Below are 24461 nucleotides of genomic sequence, written 5' to 3' on the forward strand. Positions count from 1 at the left end.
CTCAACATTAGAGGGGAAAAGTGCATCCAGCCATTAATGAATGATTCTGTACCTGAAGATTTAATTGTACTTAAAGAGGTCAAGGTCATGTAGTTATGTAGGTAACAATTTACACTCAGTATATCATGTTGGTATTAATTGAGGCTTCTGGTATTTGTAAGGTTTCTTTCTGGCTTTAGTTGGGAAAGACTCCATAAACAAAACCATAAAAACTTCAGTTGAAAACCATTTAATGTATGGATGATGTTTATACCATTTAATGAAGAAAAACTAAACCTGAAGTTGAAGTTGATTTCACTCTTTAACCAAGTTAATGTCTCTGCAGTGTTAGATTTTAAAGATAAAAGGAGAAATTCCTCCAATCTGTCATACTTTTGAGCATTTATATAACCCAGATTATGGCTTCTTGTAATCTACAGCCAATGATGCAACAGATGCAAATACCAGAGTCAATATCCAACTGTCCACCTGGATTGGAATATTTGAGTCAGGTATGTATGTGTTTATTAATTTTTTTTATCAATCAATAATATGAAGTTAGAGTCTCAAAATATAATTTGTGTTCTAAGAAAAATTTGTGACTTGAGAGAAAAATACTATACTTGCAACGTTAAGAATTTTACATTTTAATTTTTGATTGAGGTAGTAAATTTACATTTGAAATAATATAACTTTATTTCCCAATTTGTTTCCTGGAAAATCCATTTAAAAATAAACACCTACTTTTTAAAATAGGAAATTGTATTTTGAGAATGTAAGTAAAAATTGAGTTCAGGAATCTTTAGTTCATCTAGCTGCTTAGATATTAGAAGCCTGGTTTGCAAATGGAAAATGTGAACACTAATATTTGAAAATGTCTACCCAATTTAATGACACTTGAATTGTATTTTGTTTAGGCTGTAAGTTCTGATTTAATTTCCTGTAGTGCTGTCCCTGAATAACTTTGGCATTTCACGTGACTAATCATTGGCTTTATCTTATTTCTTAATTCTTTTAAACTTAACAGTATATATATTCCTCCTTAAAAAGGTTGTTTACAGTTTTAACAATTATAAACTTGTCACAATGATATAAATGTAATGACATTTTTGAATGTGGGTAAAAACTACATTAAAATTTTTACTTCAAATTACTGTATAGATATTTCTCTGAATTTCAAACATTTTTAAATAAAAGTCTAAATATTTTTGGACAACAAAAATATTAAGTACATTAACAATATATCACAAAGAATACACTTTATAGACTTTCTATTTCTTTTTTCTATGATAAAAAAACTTCACAGCTAAACTACTGTAATATATCAATTACTTTAATTATCCTAAACATAAGTATTAATGTATATTTATTGGAATGAAGATTTAATTGTACTTAAAGAGGTCAAGGTCATGTAGTTATGTAGGTAACAATTTACACTCAGTATATCATGTTGGTATTAATTGGGGCTTCTGGTATTTGTAAGGTTCCTTTCTGGCTTTAGTTGGGAAAGACTCCATAAACAAAACCATAAAAACTTCAGTTGAAAACCATTTATATTTAGTTTCATTATGTCATAACATCTATCTTTATTTTCTATTTTAATAGATAAATCAGTTACTCGTATGTCAACATTCTGATCCTCTGGAAGGTATGTACCAAACACACTGATATAGTCATTCTTGAATATATAACTTGTTTTGCTATAGTTAGACCAATCTCTATAACTTTAAGTGCTTCTTATCTCTGAAAAAAACTAAACCTTGAAATACAAAGAAAATATATAGAAGGTCCTTAGAAGATGAGAAGGTGAATGCAATAGTCTTTTCATGGGACAGGAGCAAGATACTGGCTATAAATTAGTATTGAAAAGAGTAGTCTGCCAGTTTAGTCTTGCTAAGTGGTTGGGATATTTCCCAAAAGAGTTTTCTCATCTTGAATAACTCAAATGACAAGTATTTCAGAGAAGCAATGAGTCCAGCTTCTTCAGGAATTCTGCTGGTAGAAGCAGAATGCAGGTAAGTTTCTGAGCAGTCCAATTCTACTCCAAAGTCTGAGAAATTAAAGTGCCCTTTGAGTACAGCTGTTTATCTCTACTTCCTCAACTAAGTAGAAATATCCCTTTCATGAAGATGAAGCCATAATACATGTAAATAAAATGAAATGTTAAAAGCACAGTATTATCACCACTGATGACCTTTCTTATATACATTAGAGGATCTAAGACTGAAAAAGGCATTTATAGTTTTATTTAATTCATAAAAACTTTTCAGTGTAAGTATATTATAAATGAATGCTTTCTTTGAGCTCTTCCTGCTATTTTATTAAAAGCTTTATTTATAAAAGACCACTTATTTTATTTATAAAAGACCACTTATTTTAGAACCCCCTTGGAGTACCTATAATGAGCAAGGCATGTGTTGGCAAGTTTGACTGAACCAAAGAGTCAGACCTGGGCTTACCTTGAAATATGAGGGTGAATATACTTAAATAAAACACACAGTACAAAGTCATATAAATCATGAGATGTAAAAATCAGTTATAGGAATTCACAGAATGGAAACAGTCACAGTTACTTATAATTTCAGTAACCATAAAAATAGCAAAAAAAAAAAAAAAAGAGAGAGAGAGAAAAATCTAACCTTCCATGTTATAGGGAACTAGATCTCCAAAGTAATGATTCTGAAAGCATTGTTGCTGGACCAGCAGCATCAACGTCATCGTGGAACATGTTAAAAATCAAATTCCAAGGCTTCAGCACAGATCTGCTGAATCATGAAACCCAAAGTTGGGGTTCAACAATCTGTGTTTTATCAAGCCCTCCATATTGTTCTGATGCAGTCTAAAATTTGAGAACTACTACTCTGAATTATATTTTCACATGACGCTGTGTAATTATTTAAAATAATGAGGAACTCTGCAGAATATCAGGAATATCTCCAAGATATATTGCTAAGTATAAAAAGCAGTTACAAAGTAGTGCATATAGTTGTGTGTATCTGTGTGTAAAATATACTTAGGCTTTGCATATGTTTGAGATATCTCTAGAAGGATATATATGAAATTGGGGAAGGAAGAGGAAACAGAATAGGCATGAAAGGAAAAATTATTTTTCATTTTATACCCTCATTTGAATTTTTAAATTTGTGTCATGCATAGGGAATTCCTACTTATAAAAAGAGATTAAATTTAAAAGGCAGTCAGAAAACTTTATTCATTAATTTTGAATCATTATTTATCTTTGAACATTAAGTAAAAGTATCTTTCAAATGTATTTATACAATATGAAAAATAATTAGGTGCATATGTCCATTAAGTCATTAAAAAATGAGGAAATTCCCTAACAACCTGTTTCAAAGGTTAACACAAAACAAAATGTTAAATGTATATTATTGTGGCATATACTCATTAAACATATACTCATTCAAAAACATCTGAAATAAAGAAAACAGGAGAAAAAAAAATCACCCATCTATAACTACTGATTCATTTCCTCTGAGGTTTTAAAAATGACTTTTATTACTGTCCATAGAAGTTTTTCAACTCCACAGAAGCATTTATTCAATGAATGCTTTTTTGTTGTTTTTATCTTAAAATCCAATATTTTAAATGTCTACACAATAATCCTCAAAAGGGGATACTACATGCTGCCTCTTGTTGGATATTTACTTGGTTTCCTTTTTTCTCCTCTTTTCTAAGTAATGCAGTAGGGAGCATTTAGTGCAAAAAGCATTTTTTCAATTTTGATTATTTTGTTTGCATGAACACAAAAGTCAAACAATTAGAGAAAATATGATATTTCCATTTGCTTTCAAAAATGGTGAATTTGATTATTATTTATGTGGACAATACATGAGCATGCTTACTGTCTCCCTCAACTTAGCCTAAGTGAAAATGTTTTTTTTTCTACTATCCGAATTGAAAAACTAATATTTTCAAGTCCTATAGGAAAGAAAAGATGAAACAAAATTTAACACAACTCAAAAGAGTAATGAGTTAATCTCTGAAATTCAAAAATTATACACAAAACTTGTTGAAATTATACAAAAAGTCATTCAAAAAAATTGTTGAAAAGAATTTTAGCAGTGAAAGGAACCAGAGAGGAGCTAGTGCATCTCTTCTATTTTTCTGTATGGAGAAAGTAAGATACCAGTGAAGATAAGTAATTTAGGGCCAAGCAGTGTATTACCAAACCTATAGTTTCATATTTGAAGGTAATTTGACATATAATTTATACAAATCTCCCACCAGTATTACTAATAAATCAACACAGTGTTTCCTTCTCTAGTCCTCAGACATTTTGAAACTAGTAAAAAATATGAAGTCATGAACAATCAAGGGCAGAGAATTTATTTTGCAGAAGAGAAAAGTAATTGTTTTCTGCGACACTTCTGTGGACCTACAAGGCCTTTTACCATGACAATTTATGATAATGTAGGCCGTGACGTCATTACTATGCATAAAGCTCTAAGATGTAGCTGCTGTTGCAGTAAAGCCTGCCTACAAAAGGTCAGTAAACATTATTTCTACCATGTGATTTAGAATGGATTTGTGTTCCTTCAAAAAAGCCTCAACACTTGGCAGTAATTAAAATTAAAATACTGTGTTTGGCTACAAAGTATTGTCTGGAATAAAATATATCAGAAAGGGAATTATATATTTGTACCACATATGTATAGGCTGAGAATCATGCACAACTGTGAATAATTTTTAGGTAATAAAGGTCTCAAGATCTTTAGATTTTTAAGTTTTCTATGCTAAAATATCATTGTCATTTTTTTTGCATTTCATTGCAGGTGCCTATTAACTATTTACTATCCTTTTTGAGATGTTCAAATCTTTTGCCCATTTTAAAAATGAATCTATTTGTCTCACTATTGAGGAGTTCCTTTGTCAGATCTATGTACAGCCAATATTGCCTCCAGATTTACAGTTTGGCTTTTCATATTTCTGTTTTTGATAAACCAGAATGTTCCAATTTTGATAAAATCAAACTTATCATGTATTCTTTTATGGTTCATATTTTTTATGACATGTTTAAGAAATCTTTGCCTAGTATAAAAAGACAAACAGTCTCATGTTTCCTCAAGAATTCCTTATTTAGGTGTAGTACAATTTTGAGTTAATTTATATGTATATGTGAGGAAAGATTTTGAGATTTTTTTTAAATTTGGTATTTAGTTGTTCAAATATCATATCTTGGAAAAGACTTTTTCCATTGAGTTGTGTTTTTACCTTTTTGAAAATAAATTGCCAAAATATGTGTGTACCTATTTCTGGAATCTACTCTTCTCCATTGTTCCACTGATCTATATATATAGATATATACCTTTATACCAGTAATACATTGTCTTGACTACTTAGCTTTAGAGTAAATCTTAATATCAGCCAGTATGAGTTTTCCAATTTTAGTTTGACTTTTAAACATTATTTGGCTCTGCAAAGTACTTTGCATTTTCATATATCTTTAGAAGAATTCTTTATATTTGTAGCTCTGGGAGGAAAGGGTGTTCCTGGCCCAAGGTGGATCCCCTATGAAACCAGTGAAACCAAAATAAGTCAAGGGAAAGAGTAGACTGGGAGAAACCGTTTTTATTGCTCACAGCTTGCTCAAATCTGTTGGCCAGGCTTGGCACCCTCCATCTCCTCTGGCCACAGCTTCCATTCTGCAGCCATGGGGCACTCTCTACTTTCTGACAGCTGCTTCTAGGAGAAACTCTATTGGCAGGTCCTTGGTGAATGGCAGATGCCAGACCAATTATGTTCCAAGAATGGAGGGGAGGAGAGAATGGCTGTTTTCTCTCCATCCCTTGCCTCAGATCAACAGAAGGCTCTGCAGTGGTAACACCTGATATGTAAATGAACTAAGGCCAGGTGGGAGATTCTGGAAATTCTGTCATTTACTCCAAAATACACCCCTCCAGAATTCAAGCCTAGCAATCTATGTGCCTCCCATCTTCCACAGTGGACCCTGTGCAGGAAAACTGGAGTACTGCAACCAGACTAACAACATACAATAATAGCTTGTCCATTCCACAGGAGGCTGGCAACTGAACCAGCAGGGCAGCAGGGAGCTCCGTGCACACTCAGCAAGCACCAGCTGTGGCCAGGAGTTGGGCCAAATATGTAAGGATTGTAGAAGAACACAACCTTAAGGGTGATAAAATACATGTTTTAATGACACTAGCATAAGCAAATCCTGTCCACCACGTAGGATGCATGCAAGAGAGTGGTCCTGTGAAAGGACAGTGGCAGGAATGGGATCTCGTCCTGGTCTAATATGCCAGACTTTCACCCCTGTGGGAGTTAAAGATGGGTCAATATATAGGGCTACAAGAGGTACACACACTGGCCATAAAGACAAAAAAAGACAAAACTTCCCCATAAGAAGGTTTTACCTTTCAGCCATTTTGGGTACACTACTGTGATCTTTGGGGGCCACTCTATTGTTACTCCAGGAACACACAGGAAGCAAAATTCCAGGCCTTGTCTCCATGGTGCCAGAAGGGCCAACCACTGCTGGTCCATGTGTTGAAATGTCCAGGGCCATGTCCACTCAACATAGTCTCCAGAGTTAAGAGCAGTTGGTGCTGGAAGCAGGATGTTGCTCTGCTGGCCATAACCTGGCTTTAGTAACTCCTCTTTGGTTTGCACATGAAGTTGTATAGATAAGGCAGCAATATGTGCTAGCATGTCCACAGGACTTAAGGCTCCTTTTCAGGGCTTTTCATTCAAATGCTGTGGCACTGTCCACAAGTGGGCTGACCATCCTTGTAGAGTTATTGTCTGACTTCAGGCCACATTTCAACAAACCATTGTACTTCACTATCATGTCTGTCCTAGAAGGGTTATATGGTACCTGAAACTTCCACCTTATCCCTAATTATTGCACCCATTATTGTAACACACATCCAGTAAAGTGGGTGCCTTGATTGCTCTGAATCACCTGTGGTCAGCCAGAGACCCTCTAGGCCCCTTTTGGTGGTTTGCTGATCTGTACAATGTGCAGGGAGATAAACCAAGAGTCCAGTAGCCATGTCCACACAAGTTATGGCATACCGAAATCTTTCTGATATGGGCAGAGGCCCAATACAGTCTATGCCACCTGACGAGGGGTACTGGCCCCTAACTATTGTCCCACATTGCTGTGGGACTTGGTATAAGTCCCTCTTAGAGAACACAAGACACTTCTGCTGGGCTCTGCTTTTTCTTCAAAGGTCAATGGCAAGCCCCACCAACATCCTACAGCCCATGTTGTTTTTGCCCCAGATGAAACAAACACTGATACAACCTTTGGGTTACATCAGAGGCAGGATTTCTTTCTAGCCAACTCACCTGGGCTAATGTGTCTGCAACATCATTCCCTGGGGATGCCAAAGGCAAATGGCTAGTCACATGATATATAGTAACTGTTCTAGTCTCACCAGAGGCCCATAGGTTTGCCAAAGTCTTGTCCCTAGCAGGGCCAGTGACCAACCATCCATTTGACCTAGTACCACATCAGTAGCCTCAAGGTCAAACCACAAAAGATTGCCCAGCTGTCCATGTAATTATTGGGGAGAACTCCTGGGTAATCAAAAGCCATACTTCCTGCAGTTCTGCCCATGGACGACTCTTCCCCTCCCAATCTTCCACCATATTGTCTCAGTCTTGGAATGGAATGCCACAGCCCTCTACTTTGTGGTCTACCCATGACTGGAGCTGTCTGTATACCAAGCATCTTCAGGCACAGGGGCTCTTCCCCCCTCATAAGGGGTCTGTTACTAATGGATCCAGACCAAGTTCTTCCTGCTTTCCACTTATGTATGTCACTGGCCACAGTAAGCATCGGTGTTCTCCACTAAAGAAGCTAGTGGGGAGGGGGAGGGGGCTATGCTGCTGTAAATATGCACCTCATCTGGCCAGTGCAGGTGTCTGTGCCACATCACTCCATGGTCTTTGGGTCCAGTCTTGCACCCACCCTCTGATGGGATAGGTCATTATTACTTTGGTTGAAGCTGTTCTGGTGAAGGGCTCCATAGCCAGTGGCATGGAACATAGCAGCCAGTTACTTCTCTATCAAGGTCTACCAGACCTCTGGTCCCTTCCAGAATTGTATCCAGAATCCAATCGGTTGGAAGATCCATCCAAGCTGCTACCAGAGGCCCCATCCATAACCATCTTTGGTTACATGAACATCTAGCTCACAGGGCCTTGATGAGTCCATTACACTCAAGGGCTCTACAGCCTTGACTGCTCACTTAGCAGCAGTAAAAGCAGCTGCAGTAAAAGCAGTTTCATCCTCGTCCCACCTAATGCCCTTTCACCAACAGGTATAAGGGCCTAAGAATTTTTCCCAAGTGAGTGACACTCTCCAGTAGCTCAAAAGACCTCAAAACTCTTGTGATACTACCACAGTGGTAGAGGTAGGGAAAGCTTGGACCTTATCTATGACTGCTTCTGGGATAACTTTAGTCTTATGAAACCATATAACCCCCAATAACTTTACTGACAAACCAGGTCCCTGAACCATAGTGCTGTTCAGAGCCCATTCTTTCTCCTGTAGATGTTGCAGCAGTCTAGGTGTTGTACCTTCTAGATCTGCAAAAGAATCAGACATGAACATAATGTCATCAATATAATGATACAACTGCACCATTGGTTATTTCTCCCATGCTTCCATGTCCATGTTACTTGTCCGTGACAAACGGTGTGACTGTGGAGGTATCCCTGTGGAAGGAGAGTGAATATCCAGCACTAGTCTTCCCACATGAAGGCAAATTATTCTTGACTTTCCTGTGCTATGTCAATAGAGAAGAAAGCATTAGCAAGGTCCACAACATAATGATAAGTCCCTAGTTCAGGACTGAGAGTGTCCATAAGGTTTGCTGCTATAGAGGGGACAGCAGCATGTTGACAGGGCGTGACTTTATTCAATTCTCTGTAATCCAGTCATACAGCAGGAGTTGTCCAGCTTTTTCACTGGCCACACTGGGGAATTAAAAGGACCATGGGTGTGCTTTATGATGCCATATGTTTTCCTAGCAGGGAAATATGGTAAATCACCCTGATTAAGCCATGCTGCCCTAAGGGCTGCAGTCAGCCAATCCAAAAGCACCACATGATTCTCTGGGATCTGATGGGCATTTTTTAACCTATGCCAGAGAGAGGAGTGAGGGGTGAGTTATCAGGGAAGCGAGTTTACCTATTTCTGACTGAGACCAAACAATACATTTACTACTAAATTCCTAAAAGAGGCAAAAGCCGTGTAGGCAGACGTTCTGAGGGCTTCTGCCAAAACTGGGTGCTCAAATCAACCAGCTTGGCCTGGGTATAGGGGCAGAGCATGGAGTGCTCCACAACTTGGGAAGGAGGCTGTTCCTCTGTTGAGGAACCCATGGTTGTTGCATCTTTATTTTCTTCAACACAACTGGGCAGGTGTTTAATACAGGAGAGGCGGGTGCCTCAGGCAGTAGCCTCAGCTGCAGCCCCACCCTCGGCCCCACCCTCTCATCCTCTCCCAGTTCCTCCTTCCCATCTCCAGGGCTGAAGGTATCACCTCTTCCTTCACCTTCCCCAAGGCCCCTTGCAGTTCATATTTTTCTGCTGCCTGCTCCCATGCCAATAGTATGTCTCTCAGCAGCATGACCTCAATTTTCAATAGCTTTCATTCCCTTTTCAGAGCATCCCACAACTCATCTTCCTGTTCTTCCAATCAATGCTGATGCTCCTCTCTCTCCTTGGTGATCCTTTTCAACGCTGCGAGAAACAGCCACCCCACACATCTTGCTGCCCTGTGGTCACTCACTTCCCCTATGGAGTCCCCTATTTTGCAAAGGGCCAACTCCACTGCCTCCAGTGTCCCCACCCTTCCCTAGTTCTGGGGAGGGGCTCACTCTTCTAGGAGGCACTTTACCCCAGACAAATCCCTTCTGAGGAATCCCCACCACCCACAGGGGGATCCCCAGTTAAACCCCCACTATTCACAGGGGGTTCCTGGCTATCTCCCCACCACCCACAGGGGCAGCTCACCCAAACATTGCACCCATGAAGACATATTTTAAGTTCACTGGACCCTGCTGACCCACACACCACATGTAGCTAAGGGGAGAAGGGTGTTACTGGCCTGGGGCTAATTCCCCTATGAAATAAGTGAAACTGAAATAAGTCAAGGGAAAGGGTAGGTTGGGAGAAACCATTTTTATGGCTCACAGCTTGCTCAAATCTGCTGGCTGAGCTTGGCACCCTCCATCTCCTCTACCCACAGCTCCCACTCTGAGCCACAGCATGCTCTCTACTTCCTGCCAGCCCTTTACAGGAGGAATTCAATTGGTGGGTCCTTGGTGACTGGCTGATGCCAGACTATTATGTACCAAGAATCAAGGGGAGGAGAGAATAGCCATTTTCTTTCCACCTCTTGTCCCAAATAGATGGGAGGCTCTTCAGTGGTAACACCTATTGATATGTAAATGAACTAGGGCTAGGTGAGAGATTCTGAAAATTCTGTCATTTACCCGACATTATTTTAAATTTCTTACTGAGATACTGATTTATATGACATTGAATCTATCTATTAATATTGGGGAGAATTGATACTGTATCTTCTGTTCAATTACCATAATACATGCATCCTTGTATTTAGGTCTTCTTTCTGAGACTCAAAATGGAGTTCCCTATTTTGCAAAGGGCCAACTCCACTGCCTTCTTCACAATTTCCAGTAATGGTTAGTTGTTTTCAGTACTTAGTCTCGCAAATATTCTATTAGCAGTACATTTAAGTATTTTGCGGGTTTTTTTATATAATTAAAAGTATGTTGAAATTAAATATTTGATTTTTGTTACTATATAGAACAATTGACCTTTGTATATTGATCCTTTACCCTTATTAATTCCAGATTTTTGTAAGTTTCTTCAGGTTTTCTACAATTATATAATATGAAAATAAATAAATTTTACTTCTTTTACCATCTGTATGATTTTTATTTATATGTGTATATGCATGAATGTAGTATTTATTTATTGCCATTTTGTTCTACTTAGGAAATATAATTTGAGTAGAAGTGGGAAAGAAGTGGGAGTAGAAGTGGGAAAGAATAGCCTTGTTTTTTGTCCTGCTTATGGAGAAAAGGATTCAATCTTTATCATTAACTTATCTGTAAAGTTTTTTTAAGATACATTTGACAGATTGAAGAAGATACCATTTATTTCTAGTTTATATTATAAAATAAGTTTTGCATTTTGTCCAATATTTTTCCATATCTATTCACTTGATTATATGATTTTTCTTTTAATTTATAAACATGGGAATTATATCAATTGATTTTTTAAATGTTAATCCAACCTTGTATTCTTGAGGTATATCTTACTTGGACATATTTGTTATTCTTCTTATATATTGCTGGATTCTCTCTGCTAAGATTTTATGCCTATGTTTATAATATATAGGTCTGCAGTATTTTTTAAATATTTGCATGCTTTGGTATTGGTATTATAATGTTGGCTCTATAAATAGAATTGAGAAGTGTTCTTTATTGTCTTCTGAAGAGTTTTTGTAGGATTGGAATTATATCTTACTTAAATATTTGACTGTATTCAACAGTGAAGCCATTTCAGCCCAGAGTATTAGGATTCTACATTCAAAATCAAAACTTCTTTAATAGATACAGGAAAGTTTGGGTTTTCTTTTTCTTCCTGAGTTACAAATTTTTGTAGTTTGTCTTTCAAAGAATAAGTTGAGGTTGTTGAATTAACTGGCATAAAGTTGTTAATATTTTTATTGTCTTTTTAAGTTTGCATATTATCTAGTAATATCCCCTGTTCATTTCTGACATGAGTGTTTGTTTTCTTTCTTTTTTCATGTTTAGGTAAAGAATTTTATTCATCTTTTCAAAGACTCACTTTTCAATTTCATTTGTTTTCTCTATATTTTTTGTCTATTTTCTATTTCACTGATTTTTTTCCTCTAATCCTTATTATTTCTTTTCTCCTACAGTTTTTCCTAGCTACTTAAAAACGCATAAAGCAATGACTGGGGCCAGCCCTCAAGGAATTCAACCAGTGCCATTCCCTTTTTCCAAATGCAGACTAACATCCAGTTTTTGCCTTCATAATAATTTTTGGAGATTATCCTAGGATGGTGGAGCTTAGGGATTTCTCTGCAAATGTTAGGAATACGGCTTCTTAGTTCTTTTAGAGATTTACTTTTCCTGAACACCTCTTCCACCTTCATCTGAGCTTCTTTTTTAATCCCAAGGTCTGCCTGTCTTGTTTAGCCTTGATTCTACTACCAGCAATTTCTTGTCATTGTGATGCTTTGTCATGAAAGGAGTCTTGGACGGATGATTTTTTTAAGGGTTCTGAAGCCTAGACAACTTCAGCACCATTCAATCTTCCCACAGCCTTTTTGTACTGCCAACAAATTGGGGGCTGTATGGTTCCATCTTATTTTCAGCTGTGTTTCTCGGTCTGGTCCTTTGAGCTAGCTTTTACTCTGAGAAGGATCCCTTTCCTTTTGGTGATGGATATTGTTAGTGATGTCTGGATTCCCTGGATCGCAGGAATATCTTGTTGCTGTCACTTGTCTCACTCAATCTGATTGTGTTTTGAGATGTGGGGCTATAACTTCTCCATCTACCTTTGATAAAGAATTTGTCAGTGGTTTGGTTTTGTTTAGCTATCATACCTGTTTTGTGCTTTCTATGAGGGTTTTGAGAAGTTTCACAAACTACATTATCATTGCCACCATGTTGATATAGTATTCTTCATTTAGTTTTGAGTAAGTAATACTGATATATGGGAAAAAAAAAAAAAAAAAGAAAGAGAAAGGCAAGAGAGAAGGAAGGAAGGAAGGGAGGGAGGGAAAGAGGGAGGGAGGGAGAAAAGGGCTAGTTAACCCAAGTGTATTCAGGAAAAACAATGTCTGTCAAACTCTTGTTTCCCTGGCCTCCTTTATTCCTCTCCAGAGGCAACTACTATTATGAGTTTAGGATTCTTCCAGAAATCTTTTATGAATACTTGTGTAATATATACATATTTATGTTATATATGTGTGTTTTTAACACACTTGGCAAATATTCTTCTATAATTTTTAACACATAATTTAATTTGAACATTATATCAGTATGTATAGAACTTCTTCATTCTTATAAATGGCTGATAATAACCCATTGTATGGATGGTATGTTAAAATTTATTTGGCCAGTCTCTACTGAGTCTGATGAACTAGGTTTTAAATCACAACAGGCATAAAGAATTTAAACGAATTCCTATTTGAATTGAAAGACATACAGAAGTCCTTGGCATATTGGGTAATAAACAGTTTCTGGTGTGACTGGAGTTTAAAGCATTTCTCATAAGCATTTAAAGAACATTGTTATCTCTCTTGTGCAAATGGAAAACGAATTTCAGAGAGTTTAGTGACATACCCACATTCCTTGTAAGTAGCGAGGTGCAGCATCAGGTCTCAGTTCACAGTTTTCAAGATCTAAATCTTGTTTTTTTGCACTTTCATGTGCATTCTCACATAGAGGGCATACCTTAGACACAAACAGTTCTGTTCGCATATACAAAAAGCTAAGTTCAAAGGTAACACACAGCAAAATCAGACATATCTCATTTGGCCAGCTTTATATTTTTCAATCTTTTGCAGCTAAAAGTTGAGGCTCCACCTGGTGAAACAATAGGATATGTTCATCAGTACTTTCACCCATTTGTGTCAATGTTTAAAATAAAAAGTGAGAATAAGGAAGATGTAATGAAAATCAGAGGGCCATGTGTGGTTTCCAGCTGTCTCAAGGATCTAAATTTTAATGTGAGTAATTCATTATGTTTTAAGATTATAATGTTCAAATTAATTATTTTATTATTTTGTAATACATATAATTAATAAATGTGATTAAAGGAAAATATAAACATGTTACCATGATGTTACTATAACTGATTTCTCTATTTTTAAATTGAATTTCTAATTCAGAATTTCCTTGCTTAATTAAACCCTTCATGTCTATGAAGCATATATGACTTCTTTTTAAGCTATATTTTAAGTATGTAGTTACCAGACAACAATTTTGGTATTTAATATTTCAAGGAATACTGAAAGAAAAAAGGTAACTGATCTGCAATGGACAATAACATAATCCAATGTTAATTATAGATTACATATTAATGCTAATTTCTGTAAAAAAAACTGGTATGATACAATCTTATTAAATTTTTATGTGCTTACTGATTTATTTCTCAGATTATGGCCAACATTCAGATAATAATTTGGGAAGTTAACTATTAAATATATTAAGTATAGTTAGTAAACTAAGAAAATCCACTACACTTAGTTAAATGTGAAGATTCTTAAGCAACAGAAAATATTGTTTTTTTCGATTTGAAAAAAGTACTGCTCCTCAGTCTTTTATCAAGGATGTTTATTTATTTTTTTAATATCTGAAATGCTTAGTCATAAATTTGGACACAGGCTGAGTAAAATGCTACCTGCCGTTTTTTCCTTCTCTAGAATTATGTCAATTCAGTTTAGTGATACTGATTCTGATTGGCACCTGCACGCACTAAGTAAAACATATGTAGGCAAATTAATCATAGCACTAATATGTTTAGTTTGGAATATTTTAACAAAATGAACACGCAGGACTCTTCTCTATTTCAAGTTGGAAACCAATGAAACAGAACTATCTATGCATAAAACTCTGGGAGCCAAAGCTACCTTGGCTCATTTTATAATGACATCAATAGACAAAATGCTTTTTGTGCATTGTTTCACATCTCACATTATGACACAGTAAATCCTACTTTATTATAATGTGTTCAGAACTTTTTCCGAGGTGTATAAAATACTTCCTATTTCCTCTAAGCTTGATGCAAAGCCGTTTTGAAGCTGACACTTCTGGGCAAGCTCCAAGAGTGAGGAGCAGGAAAGGGAGGCCATCGTTCTGGGAGACGGTCAGCCTGTGCGCAGATGCAGGCCGCCCTTTTAACACTTTCAGCTTGTTACAGGGCCAGGATAGGGTAAGGCAAATAGGGCATTTATTTCAGATACAATATTAAGGGGGTTCCAAAAAACTTAGTAATTAAGATAAATGATATTTGAATATCACATTTAAAAAAATCAAAATCAATGCCAAATCTTCAGTATAAATAAATACCAAAAATTTAAGTTAAGAAACAAACTGACTACGCACTTGCATGACTTGTCTACTGTCTTACCATAATCCTGTTCTTGGCTGGATGGGGGCATAGGGTGGATGGAAAGGTATTTTTTGGAAAGATGTCCTTCGCATGTCTTGATTTTAAAGGAAAGGAACCAAATGGGAGGGAAAGTGTGGAGAAACAGGAGAGGTGAATATTTGATGAACCCTGAGTCTTGCATGGCATGGGACCTAAGGCTAGTAGGGAACTAGCCTTAAACAGGCAGAGAGCTAGTACATTTATCCTAAGAGGCGGGAAGTAGGGAGTGTTGATACAGACACAATAACCTTCTGGGGTTGGTGTCTGTGAGTTCGTGAGTTCCTGACCAGTAGCTTCTACTATAGTGTTTTGGTGAACCAGTGTATCTGCTCTCTCCATCTTTTTCCTCTGCCTCTCTGCATTTGTATCCTAATGATAGGCTAGACTTTTCTGCTTTTGAGTTCACATGGCAGGAAATGGTCCCTGAACCAATTGACTGAGGAGAGAGGCGTTGGTCATCTTGTCTGTAAGACATTTTGCTGACAATGAGGGGGAATGGTGTGTTCAGAGTTCTGTAACACCTGAGAAGCTGTGACATAGTTACATAAAACTCTTCCATATTTCTTTCCCCAAGTTCAACACTACTTACAAGGCTATGTATGACCTAGCTCTGAATATCTCTCTTTCTCCCTCATTTTTCGCCACTAGCTCCCTCACTCACCTTGCTCCAGCTATGCTCCCTCCCAACTTGGGACCTTTTCACATATTGCTGACTCTTTCTAGAGTGTTCTCACTCTCCCTATTCCTCTGGTTACTAATTTCTACCAATCTTCCATATCTCAGCTTAAATGCCTAAGAGGTTTTCTCTAAAACCATCTCCCCAGTTCTTTTAGTCACCCTGTTTACTCCATCCTATCACCCTACCTCTTCCTATATGGCATTCATTCATTACAAGACAAGTTGTAGGATTTATCACAGATTTGTTTTATATTTACATAAGTATCTTTTATAAATTAAGAAATAAATATTACTTGGTATGAGAAGTGATGCTCTAGAGATTCTAGATAAGAAGGGAGAAAATGGAATGAGGAAAAGGTAGAGGCATCCAGGAAGCTAAGATTTCTTATGAAAGAGTTAACTGTGTAAAACAGCTGTAAAACGAGTGTCTTCATTTTATAATTAAGTTGATGCTTGGATCAAATTTAAGCAAATTATATACTAAGCATATATAATTCATACATAGTATATGTTATATATAAAATATCATAATTCATCACATATAATTCATTTATATAAAGCATATATATAACTTATGTATTATATACAAAATATCATGTATATATAAAATCAGTTGTACACAATCAACTTAAACAACTTCTTTTAGATAGGAATTATGTGTAGGTGTTTTCCAGGCTATTATGTGTCTATATTGCATGTTCTTTTCATTGCAGGATACAATTAATATGATTATAACTTACATGGTACTATTTAATTGTAAAATTGATGTAGGAACAGTTAGTATTTTTCAGAGACTTTATCTAAGATTTTTATTTATTTTAGTTATTGTCTCTGGATGAAGAAATGGTTATTGGTAAAATTTCAAAACAATTGCCTGGATTCATGAGGGAACTAGTTATCAATGCTGATAAATTTGGGATCCAGTTTCCATTTGATCTGGATGTTAAAATAAAAGCACTCATGCTTGGAGCAGGTTTCCTCATTGTAAGTCTATTTTAATTCTATTTAGCTGAAAATTACATTTTCTAAGATTATCATTGCACCTTTGCTAATATTTCTCCTCAAATCATCTATATCAACTGAAAATTGCACCTTTTTGGTCTTGTCCTCAGTCTCCAAATTATATCCTGGATTCAGTGTTCACTGTAAAGGAAGTAAAAATTAAGTACCCTGGAAATATGATCATTGAACTTGAAATCCTTAGTCTTGAAAAGCAAGACTAAGTCACTGAAAATAGGAATAAAATGGCTAGTTTATTATATCTACTGTTATTTCGCACAATTTACAATTTTGTAAAAATAAATACCTTTTTAAAGATTTCATTTAAAAAGTAATGTATTGTTAATTTGGAAACTATAGATATGAAGAAATTTTGAAAAGGAAAATATCAGTATTGATTATTATTGGTTCTTAGGGGGCAAAATGAACATAAGTGACTACCTTCATTCTCCAAATATTATGAAATCACAGAAAATGGCAAGAGAGATATGTAGGTCTGGGTCATATACAGCCTTGTAAGTAGTATTAAGTAATTTGGAGAGAGAGAAAAATAAATAGGTTAAATAGTAGATTAGACATAGCTGAGGAAAAAAATTAGTGAACTAAGGGATATAGTTGAGTAAACTATTCATAATGCAGTTCCGAGAGACAAGGAAGTATTAAAGTCAAGAGTTCCAGATAAGGTAGGAGAGAGAATAGATGACTGCTAAAAAATTTCCAAAACCAAAAAACATGAATCCAGTGATTCAGAAAAGACCATACAGCCTAAGTAATATAATTAAAAATTAACATCTCTACAAATCAAAATGGAGCAAATCAAGAAAAATAGGTAACCAGAAAGAAAAGAGATCGCCCACACAGAATTCGAGTGACAACTAACTGATTTCTTAACAGAAACAGTGAAAGCCAGAATACAGTAGAATATCTTCAAAATACTGATTTAAAAAAACAACTCTCAAATTTCATTTTCTTTAAGATGAAAGTCTCAAGGATGACAGTAAAGTAAATAAATGTATTAAAAAACTCAGAGTTTGACAACACACAAATCATTTCTGAAGGAGATAGTTTAAGAAGAAGGAACTGAAAAGGATCATCTGAGGTTCAACAATATTTATAAGCAAATAAAAGCTAAACATATTTATGAATGCAAACATGTTTTAAGAAATAATAGCAAACATCTAATCGTTTGAATTGAGAAAGAAGCAAACTAAAATAGTCAACAAAAGTATTAAAGTTGTTAGAAAGTAATTAAAATTAAAATAGTTTATCATCTTTGTACTGTTCAGGAGATGAATTAAGTTTAAATGTGTGTGTTAAAATTTCATGGCTAACCACTGAAACAACAAAAAGATTGTATAAATTTCAAACTTGCAAAGACAAAAAATGGGAATAAAATACAAACAAAGAAAAAACAAACACCCATTTTGGGGAAAAAACAGATAAAGTGGGGCAAACAGAAATAGAGAATCAAAATGGTTAGAAAAATATATATATTTTCTATATAGGTATCAAAATGAATTTCTATAGTAATATGTCATTTAAATATATTTTATGCAACTTTTACAATAACCACAATACATGTAAATAGGCAAAACTTGAAAGTTAAAAGAAAAACATTGTTAAATTGTTTTGTTTCACTATCCAGAGACAAATCTAAAATAATGACAAAAAATTTGAAAGATGTATAACAGAAAAATGCTAAGCTAATAAACACACGAAAGCTAGTAAAACTAAATTAATATCAGAAAATAATTAGACTTTAAGACAAAAAACACTAAGGGCAAAGATCAGAAAGGATAACTACATGATGATAAAATTCTACTAAAAAGAAGACATAGTAATTCTAGACCAGTGTGCATCTAATATCAACCTTAACATGTAGAGAAATATGTTATTACAGTTAGAGTGACAAACTCAACTTCATAGTGGGAAATTTATGCACATCTGCCAATTTTTACTTGGTGTAGGAGACAGAACCTTAGTAAAGTTACTTAAAATTTGAACAACAAAATTAACAAGATTGATTTAATGGGCATATGTAAAATTTCATATTAAACAAGCAGATGATATATATTGTTCTCAAACATTTTTACAAAAGTTATTTCAGAGTAGGCCAAAAAGCATTTGGACCTTGGTGTCTGAGCATATAACATTAAATTATAAATTCATAAAGATACTTATTTTTTAAATATTTTACATATGGAAATGTGTAAATAACTCAGGGATAGAAATAACGCATAACTCAAAAATTTTAATGTCAACTTACATAACTAAAAAAAATGACCTGTCAAAACTTTTGAGATGCAACTAAAGATGTTCAAGAGAAATGTATAGCATAAATACTCATTGAGGAAAAGAAGTAAGTGGAAAATAATGAGATAGGTATCCATCTCTAAAAAGTTAGTAAAAGGACAGAACAAACCCAAAGGAAGCACAAGGAAAGAGATGTTGAATTACTAACAAAAATAAACAAAAAGCAACCACATCTCATCTCTAGATAGAAAAGAAATTTCAAAGCAAGTAGATCACAAAGTAACAGGCTGCCAAATTAGAATATCTTAAAGTTCTGTACCTCAAAACAAATTGTAACATTAAATATTCAAAAGCAAACAATAAATATATGCTTCCAATAAGACCAATGAATAATATCCTTATATTAATAACAATTTTATTTAAATAAGAAGAAAAATAGCAGATTTCTATGGAAATGGGCAAAGAATATGAAAAAATCATACAAACATTTAAGAGGGAGAACAAATAACCAATAACTCTAAGAAAACATTTTTCTTTTTTTTTAAAAAAGCATATGAATAAAATAAAACAAGTGAAATATCCCTTTTCATTTATCACACAATAGAGGTTTTTCTTTTCTAATGATGAACTCTGCTGATGGAGGTTTAAGGTATGATGAGCTACTGGTACAACTTTTGGGGAACAAATGGAAATGTCTATCAAAAATGTTAAGGTTCAGAGTTTGGATATGTTACAATTTTATCCACACACATCCAATTGACTACTGTGCATCTACATGGGAACATTTAGGTTCCTTTAATTTAATACATCCAGGATAACTCAAAATCTTCGCTTGGAAATGCCACAAAGCCTGTGATTCTTCATCTGGTGAGCACCATCCTAGCAGTTCAGCAGAGAAATTAGAAGACTACTTCATGAATCCACAGTCTTTCCCACACTTGTTGGTGTACATGATTGTCGGTAATGTAAGCTGGAGGGACACTGTCATGGGGGATAGAATTTGGTGAAGAAGGCATATGTATCTAGGAGCAAATATACCAGTGAAAGCTTTGTCCCAGTGGAAGCCTGCAACCACTAATCTGACATGACAACAGCAATGGAAGGACTGTTTGACCCAAATGCGCTGGTAAAGAAGTTCCTGGAAGGCCCCCCTCTGGTTACATACCCATTTCCTAATCCGAAATTTTACAAGGGAAGAAGAAAACATATCCTTGTCAACTGAATGAAGAACGGTACCTGAGAACCAGATTTATATTCTAACAGCTGATGAGTACAAAAAAGCCAACTTCCTCCCTGATATTTTATAACATTTTTAAACAGAGGGGCTACCTCCACCCCTTCACCGGCTCCTGGAAGGACCCCCAGTGTCACTGGATGTCCCCGTACCACTTGCCCCCACATGCACATCAGTACTTCTCCCTTCATTCACGAAGATATTTCTAACAGGGCTCTCATATGAACTGACTTGCTCTGAGTATTTGGTTGTAACAGAAAACGATCACAGGATAAGAGAAATTGGGAAGATTCCTTGTTTGAATATTAATCATCTTAAAATCCTTGACACATATCATTAACAGAAATTTATCTTTTGCCAGATTTCTCTTTAGGTCCTATATGCTGCATACTCTATGGGCTTGTCTTTCTCCACTGTGGCTCATTACTCTCAGGCTGATAGCTCAGAACTCCAAATTTCTGTAACTGTTAAATGTACATAAATCTGTTTGTTAGCCTGTGCCGAGACTAGGGCCAACACATAGCCTTGATAATCTAAATTCACTGGTGGATCGATCTAAGCATATTATTAATAGATATCTGCCAGAGTTACATTAAATATTCTACTACATTCTGAAACTGTAAGAGAATGCAATATATTTATTCCTGCCTTATGTACAGAGAAACATGACTAGAATGCCATATATCAACATATTATATAAATTGTGAGCAGTCTTCCTGCATGTTGCATGTTTTCTGGTAATTCTAAATTAGGTGAGATTATTTTTGCAGTTGTTCTGTGTCACCTTCAATCTACATCATGCCTTGTTTCACTGAAAACTCAGCGATATGTATTCAAATCTTTGTGAGACTAAACAATGTTTCATTGTGTTAAAAAAAAAATTTAAGGTTCACATTCTTTCATATGTGTTAATTCCTTCCAAAAAAAATCAGCAGAGTTGCAAATAATTATATACTCCACTAATACTTTTGTATACTTATGTGACAAACTTTAGTACAATAAATAATGAAAAGTAAAAACAACCTTTAAAACAAAATTTTTTTTAATTTTGTTAAAATTTAAAATATGAGATTTATTCAATACATTATGAGCTATTTCTGAAACAGAATGTTAAACTTAAAATAAATATTCAATAAATGAACTTTAATAACATGAAAACTCAGGATATATTATGCAGTGATAAAAACTGGAGATAAGCATATTATAATACCAATTGCATGTATCTGGAAGGAATCTGAATGAAAATGTTAATGGTAGATTTTGGAGGAATTCAAAATGTAAATTTTTCCTTCTCTATTGCTATGCTTTTCTATATGATGGAGTATATATGAATATGAATATATATGCATGAATATATAAAGAAGCAGAATTACTTGCTGTTCTCAAGGGGACTTTATATCCAAATTTACTATTTTGTTGTGTTTAAGAGTAGTCAATCATTCTTATTCCTTTAGAAGTTGTTTCCTAAGAGGTCTGACCCTTAGAATTCTGTTTTAACTCAAGACCCAGAAAGCACTGTCATGTCTAAAGTCTATACCTGTTTCTACCATTAAAACAATTTAATTATACTTATTTTTCATTTTTACTCTAGGACTACATGTACTTTGAACTCTGGTCATAAGAATCAGCCTGAAAGAGTATGTCAGAGATTATTAACACATACTAAGTTTTGCCAGCCCTCAGGTAAACTGAACAACTTACACTGAGAACATGTAAATAAAGTTTTATTTCACAATAATTATTTGTATGTCTTTTTTCTGAATAGTAAACTACACAAAAATTTAGGAACTTAAAATGATCATTTTATTTAGCGTATGATTCTTCTGGTCAACCTAGCTCACTCATGCGTGTGCAGTCTGCTAATAGATTGTCTGTGGACTAATTCCCAGTTGCCTCATTCATATGTCTGGCTGTTGTCTGAGGCAAATGAGGCAACAGGCCATATATCTTTCGGCATCTAGGAGGCTAGCCAGACCTTTTATACATGATGACTTTGTTACAAAAGCAAGCAACTGTTCAAACTCATCTCAAGCATCTGTTTCTATTACAGTTGCTAATGTCCCTTTGGTCAAAGCAAATTGCATAGCCAACTCCAGATTACGGAGTGGAAAGAAAGGCTCAATTTCTTTATGGGAGTTGCTGTAAAATATTGTGACCATTTTTTATTCCCTACCTCAGTGAACTATTGTCCACCCTCTGGCCACAATCATTTCATTCTCCCCATATGGAAAATATCCTCAACCTTCTCAGGATTCCCCAAATTCTCTTTCAATTCCTACATCAGGCTCAAGTCCAGTATCATGTGATCTGCATATTTTGTGAATGCAAGTGAGGATACTTGGATACAGCTCCTCTTGATTGAGAAACTTCAAAACTAAAAAGACACACCCAATAATGAGCCAAAGTCAAAATAATTACAATAAACAAATGGCACTTTCATAGCTGTCACTGATCAATAACAATTGTAAAATTGAGATGGGTACATGTTGCTAGTTCCCCTGTCTGGGCACAAAGAATAGTCCAGTCTCTGGTAGTGGCTGTCCAGTCCATTGTTCTCTATGGATATGCCCTCTGGGATTTGGCTCTGCTTTCTGAGACATTTTTCCTTTTATAAATGAAATGGCTATGCATCCTGCTCCAAGCTATCTATAGACTAACTGTAATTCCTATCAAAACACCAATGGAATTTTTTAATGAACTAGAGCAAATAATCCTAAAATTTAGATGGAACCACAAAAGACTCCAAATAGCCACAGCAATCCTGCAAAAGAAGAACAAAGCTAGGAGTATCACATTCTCTGACTTCAAGCTATACTACAAAACTACAGTGATAAAAATAGTATGATACTGGCACAAGGATAAATACATGGATCAATGATACAGAATAGAGAGGCCAGAAATAAACCATGCACATATGGTCAATTAATATATGACAAAGAAGGCAAGAATATACAATGGGGAAAATACTGTCTCTTCAATAAACGGTGTTGAGAAAATTGAACAGCTACATGAAAAGAACAAAACTGGATCACTAAGACCATACAAAAAAGTAAACTCAAAATGGATTAAAAACCTCAATGTAAGACATGAAACCATAAAATTATTAAAGAAAAAACAGATGTGAAGCCCTTAAACATCAGCATGAAAAATGACCAAAATATATACAGTCATACAACTCAACACCAAAAAACAAATAACCCAATCTAAAAATGGCCAGAGGACCTGAGGAGACATTTTTCCAAAGAGGATATATAGATAGCCAAGAGCACATGAAAAGAAACTCCACATAACTAATCATTGGGAAAATAAAAATCAAAACCACAAGGAGATATCACCTCACACCATTCAGAATGGCCACTATCCAAAAGACAAGAAATAACAAGTGTTGGTGAAGATATGGAGAAAAGGGAACTTTCTTACACTGTTGTTTGGAATGTAAGTTGATGAAGTTACTGTGGAAAGCACTATGGAGGCTCCTCAGAAAACTAAAAATAGAAATACCATACAACCCAGCAATTTCACTTCTGGGAATTTATCCAAAGAAAACAAAAATCACTGATTTGAAAAAATATATGCACTCCTATGTTTAGCACCACATTACTTACAATAGCCAAGATATGGAAGCAACCTAGATGAATGGATAAAGAAGATGTGGTGTATTTTATTCATGCATATATATAACACAATAGAATATTATTCAGCCATAAAAAAGAAAGAAATCTTGACATTTACAACAACACAGATGAACCTAGATAGTGTTAAGCTAAGTGAAATAAACCAGGCAGAGAAAGACAAATACTATATGACTTCACTTATACATGAAATCTAAAAAAAAAACAAAACAAAATAAATGAACAGAACAGAAGCAGATCCACAGACACTGAGAAGTGACTGGTGGTTACTATAGGAGAGAGATTGGGCTGAGCAGGTAAAATAGGTGAAGGAGGCACAAAATCTTAATTATAATATAAATTAGTCATGCAGATGAAAGTATACCATAGAGAATATACTTAATAATTAATGTCTTCCTTGGTTAACAGTAACTACCCCAGATAGGGTGAGCATTTAATAATATAGATTACTGTCAAATCACTATGTTGTATACTTG

The 24461-nt window shown here is 35.1% G+C and overlaps 1 protein-coding gene across 2 annotated transcripts in view; it reads left to right on the forward strand.

Annotated features, from left to right (window-relative positions):
* The window catches only part of LOC108401824 (phospholipid scramblase 1-like), a 34205-nt gene extending 12143 nt beyond the window's left edge, over positions 1-22062 (forward strand). Inside the window, exons 4-9 of one of the 2 annotated variants that reach the window (XM_073232235.1) lie at positions 420-491; positions 1585-1627; positions 4265-4485; positions 13604-13765; positions 16690-16851; positions 21945-22062. In XM_073232235.1, the coding sequence (XP_073088336.1) occupies positions 423-491; positions 1585-1627; positions 4265-4485; positions 13604-13765; positions 16690-16851; positions 21945-21974 (687 nt within the window). In that variant the 5' untranslated portion in view covers positions 420-422 and the 3' untranslated portion in view covers positions 21975-22062. Of the gene's footprint in view, positions 1-398; positions 492-1584; positions 1628-4264; positions 4486-13603; positions 13766-16689; positions 16852-21944 lie in introns of those variants that run through there. The other variant, XM_073232234.1, reaches the window with a different exon arrangement.
* Positions 22063-24461: the final 2399 nt, after the last annotated feature.

Source organism: Manis javanica, chromosome 3 (genome assembly GCF_040802235.1).
Source record: "Manis javanica isolate MJ-LG chromosome 3, MJ_LKY, whole genome shotgun sequence".
Taxonomy (NCBI): Eukaryota; Metazoa; Chordata; class Mammalia; order Pholidota; family Manidae; genus Manis; species Manis javanica.